Source organism: Micromesistius poutassou (assembly GCF_964030765.1).
Source record: "Micromesistius poutassou genome assembly, contig: SCAFFOLD_4654, whole genome shotgun sequence".
NCBI lineage: Eukaryota > Metazoa > Chordata > Actinopteri > Gadiformes > Gadidae > Micromesistius > Micromesistius poutassou.
In genome coordinates this window covers 15,001-19,964 of record NW_028179544.1, presented here as the reverse complement: position 1 = coordinate 19,964, position 4,964 = coordinate 15,001, and the positions used below count along the sequence as shown (strand labels likewise).

Below are 4,964 nucleotides of genomic sequence, written 5' to 3'. Positions count from 1 at the left end.
CCCATGCAAACCACAGACGCCGGCGTGCCAGCAACGTATGGATATAAACAAATACAGGAGCTCTACCTGCAGCCACAAGAGAATGCCAGCGCCCAGTATAATGTTCCTCTTGCTCTTATAGAAACGGCTAGCAGCGATGCACATCCCTCCCATGAGCAGGAGGATGGCACTGAGGATGGGGAAGATGTTGGAGGCCCGGACCACCCCTGGAGAGACAAAAAAAGAGAGCCTAAGTGGGAGAGACAGTGTTAAACAGTTCAAGTATCCATCATACACTATCGCCTTTGACTCAACCCCTTTGAAAACACATGAGAGCCCCAAGCCACATGGAATAATCCACTGTTTGATCACTTGGTGGAAGTAATTACACACTTCAGTAGGCGTATTGATGGAAAGCTTTTACATCATTTTCTGTTGTTTTTTTTACTGTAAGTTTGTTAATGACGTGCAGGATAAAGCAACTAAATGACACCAAAGAGTAAAGAGTAATGGGACATTTAAGAAGAAACTACAGTGAAGGACAATGGAAGAATATGTGCCAGACACATTTATCCCTCCCCCCCCCCCCCCCAATCTATGAGCCCTACAATCCCAATAGGTCACACACACGGTCATCATCATTGACGCGTGTGTGTGTGTGTAAGTGTAAGTGTGTAAGTGTGCATGTCTGTTCATGCATGTGCGTGCGTGAGCGCACATTAACACTATTCTCCCATCTAGAACAACTAGGCCACTGGAGGGAAAATGCCACCGAAATGCCAGCAAAATGTCTCTGCAATATTGTAAACAAAAACACGGCCCTATTCTGGTGTACGCGGGCACACACATGCACCATATCAAGAGGAGGAAGTTATCACTGCAGGGCACTGGCTATGAACTAGGCCAACTGCTCTCCCTTGACTTGCCATGCACATTTTCACATGTTTAATTCATGCACAGTAGAGGCACAAATAACAATGCAAACTCCAGACTCGAAAAGTAATAAAGAGCAGTGCAGCGTTGAAGAACCAAAGAAATGCTTCATATTGTTCTATTCTTTATTTTCTATTTAGCACATGCTTTTATCCGGAACCACGTGCAGTTAAAAAATGTATTCTATATATTAATATAACATGTCATATTTGTTCATATTTGTTAATGAGCAGGTAAAGTTGAACCATCTTGCTCGAGGGTCACTACAGGTTGACTGTAGACATTGGGGTTCAAACATAGATAGCTTCAGTTTCATACCCCCACCCCCTAGTCTTGATCCAGCACTCCCACTACGTTAAGGCCGAACCACGGGGGAGAGGGCAGAGGGCAGAGGGCAGAGGAAAACAAGGAAACAAGGAAACGGGTCGAAGTTACGCCTTATTTCCTGTTTCATTACAAAGAAATTTTACAGTAGAAAACTCATGGATGAAAAGTGGATGAAGACTTCAGAGGGCGATTTGAGTAGTGTCTCCCTACTGCGGCCACTGTTCACTGTGATGAGCTCAAAGACACTCTGTCTAAGAGCGTTGGTGTCCGGACGGGATGTTTTAGGTTTACTGGTGCTTTGTGTTCCTTGTTACAGTGTCCCCCAATCGCCCACTTACAGATCCCCGCCTCCAGCGATATGATGAAGGGAAAGGCAAGAGACCTGTGCACCCAGACCTGAGCTCCTCCGCTGACCGCCTTCAGAGGTTTCACCCGCAGTCCGACGCGCGCGCAAGACCAGACCGCCGCTATCCTGCAGCTCCTATGGTCCTATCACATGTTGGTGCGCGGTGGGGGGGGGGTTTGACTTACGTAGGACGTACTCTGCCCCGTCGTGGTCGAAGTCGGCGTCCTCCGGGAAGTGGTTGATCTGGGAGCACACCCCTCGTTTGACCCCTAGAGGGGTAGAGAGGTCAGGGGTTAACCTCACACCACCCCCGGGTCTCCTCTCTGAACAACCCGTCCCAGCAACATGTAACTCATCTGATCCCGTAATACTTGTAATAGACCGCATGCAAAAAAAAGACACAGCCTCTCTGGACGGAGCCAGAGAAAGACATGCTGTGTCTTCCGTCAGATCGGACTTGTGCCATTACGATTGCATAGGAGCGATTAAACATAACTGTTTAATACCCACCAAAGGGAAACTACAGAGGAAGATGCATTAGTTAGCGTGAGTAATCCCCCCCAAAGACATACGCATACACATGTAAACACACGTACTGCAACAGAAATGCACACAGGCAGACAGATGACTATACCCATGAGCCTTCTCTCCTCTTTGATTCAGACAGACGGACGTGGGGAAGGAGGATGGACGGACCATAGCACACCACAGCACTGGGGTTGATCGGATGGGGGTGGATGGGTGTAGAAGGAGACAGGTGAGGAGACGATGGAATGAGGAGACAAAGACGTTTAGGGGGAGGATGGACAGTCACAGACGCAGGGTGAGGGGCTCTCTGTCTCACGGCTCTTTATGTCCCCCCCCACCCCCCACGCCCCACACACAAGTAGCTCTGTAAAGGGAGAGACAAAAAGAGGTGGAGGGGAATGGTAAATAGCGTGTTTGCATGGCTTTTGTCATGCATGCTTTCCTTGGTACATCTTACATTCAAAGACTTCTACGCGAACGTGCAACATTTGAGACTTTATGGGTCGACGGCGGCGGCGGCGGCGCAGCGAGAGAGACAGGGGCCCGCCGAGGGACTGGCATCACTCTTACTAGACACGCGTAGAGATCCCCCCGCGGGAGTGCTCATCCACCACGCTTACACTTGACCCATGCACCTGGGGGCACATCCCACATAATCACTGGAACAAACCATAGAGCTCCATCTCTTCTTAATAGTCCCGGGAATCGCCCCCTCCACCCCACCGCCCCACCGCCCCCCCACCCCGTCCGTCCTGACACCATGAATAATAACCCTACAAATGGACAGGTGATTCGCTGTCGCCCTGACACTAGCCGGGGCTGACGGTATCGGACGCTCCACACACCACTGTGGGCCATTCGCCCACAGCGCATAAATCTTTCAGCGATTTCACCCCCCACACACACACCCCCCCCCCCCCCCGTATCCTGCCTCCTCCTCTTCCTCTTCCTCCCGCTACACCTACACCTCACTGCACCACTACAGAGCGGGGGGGGGGGGGGGGGGGCGCGCTGGACGTTCCCGGGATCCCTATTCCCGACGCAAACCCTCCGGGGGCAGCATGGGTACTTAACCTCCCAAAACGTCAAAGACCGGGAGGGCTGCTGTGAGCTCTGCTGCGTCAGGAGGGGAGACGGTGGAAAAGGCTGTGTGTGTGTGTGTGTGGGTGAGTGTGTGTGTGTGTGTATGCGTGTGTGTGTGAGTGTGTATGTGCATGTGGGCAGGGTGAGAAGAGGGGATGTGGGGGTGGAGCGGAGGTGGGAGGCATAGGCACACTGAAGTGAGGTTGTGAGAAGAGGTGGGGGGGGCGGGGGGGGGGTGGTGGAGGGGGAGGGCGGTCTACTGCGGCAGTGCTCCGAGGTTAGAGCCCAGCTTATCTCTAATTGGCTGCTTTTGTTATCGGGAAGCGCGGCGGCGGATGACTTTGCACAACTGACCAATCGGAGTGCACTGTACCCCTGTGTGTGTGTGTGTGTGTGTGTTCCTGGCACGGGCAAAACAGCCGCCATGCAGACACACACCGGTCGGTCTGTTGGGGGGGGGGCCACCGTAGATAACTGACAACCCACATGGGGGTGGGTGGGTGCTTCCCTGGTGGGTCTGGTTGGCTGCCTACTGTACACCGTCATGTATAATGGATGCGCTTCCCGGTTGCCGCAGTGACACGCCGGGGGGGGGGGGGGGATCCAGAGACGGCGGGCGGCGGGCGGCGGGCGGCGGGGCGGCGGGTTGCGTCGCCCCGCGCCACTTAGGCATAAGAAGGCGAGCGGGAACTGCGGCGCGAACAAGGCCTTTTGTACCGCCGCCTGAATGGAATTAGCGTGGCGTGAATTGTGATTAATGGCTTATTTTGACAAGGGGGGGGGGGGGGGGGGGGGGGCTACGCTTGAGTATCATGTGATTATAAAGCAATTATGAGCGATGGTTGTGCTTGTCACCACGTAACATCAACAGCTATGAGTGAGACGAGGCCGCGGTGGAACGCTAACAAGTGTGCTAATGGTGGACCAGACGTAGAGAGCGGTGCTGGCAACGCAAACTTTACACTTTGGAGAAGAAAGCATTTTTCACTTTTTACTAAATGTTTTGCTGTATTGTTTAATTGAACTATATTGAGGTCGAATTACACTAATTATCGACTCTACTATCTAATAATTATGATTCAATATATCAACGCAATTATTCACAATGCTTACACCTTTAAAAGGTCACGAATCTGATGTTTAGTTGAATATCGAGGCCCTGCGGCGTGTGTTTGGGCTCCTCACCCAGCCCCAGGATGGTTCCACCACCACCTAGCACATTCAGTCATCTGCTGCTCAACTCATCTGCTTATAGAAGGGTATTTCTGTTTCCCACGCTAAAGGTCCTCTGTTCCGGTGCAGTCAGCTGCTGAGTAGCTGTATGAGGTGTTGGGAGCAGCAGTGTCTGATGGCTCACATCAGGTCAAGAGGCTGCAGTACGTCTCAAACCACTGCAGGGTCTGGCAGAGGTGGCTTCAGTCCAACCTGCCCACCGCTACCAAGGAGTGGGTGCGTGTTAATTAGCGTGTCGAATGCTGGATTGAAGGACAATATCCATACAAGAATGAGTAGACTATCTCACTATTTCTGACACAATAAGAATGCGCACATATTTGGTACAAATAGTGCATTGACAGGGAAGTGATGGCATGAACCATTTTAGGCTTCCCTTGTATAATGTTTGGCCTTTCTTCACTGGTGTATGAACCGTAATCACGTCTTTGTTGTTAAACGCTAGCCGGGTGGAGGAACTGAATGCGTAATTCCACATTTAGTTCCAGACCCAGGCGGCATCTAGGGCCCGTGTGCCCACCTGGGCGGTAACATT

General features: G+C 51.8%; 1 protein-coding gene across 1 annotated transcript in view; it reads right to left on the bottom strand.

Annotated features, from left to right (window-relative positions):
• Positions 1-66: 66 nt before the first annotated feature.
• LOC311371130 (voltage-dependent calcium channel gamma-8 subunit-like) overlaps positions 67-4,964 on the bottom strand; it is a gene marked incomplete at its 3' end in the record, with an annotated part of 7,281 nt that continues 2,383 nt past the window's right edge. Inside the window, 2 exon segments of the mRNA XM_084489355.1 lie at positions 67-206; positions 1,771-1,854. Coding sequence (XP_084345481.1) covers positions 67-206; positions 1,771-1,854 — 224 coding nt within the window.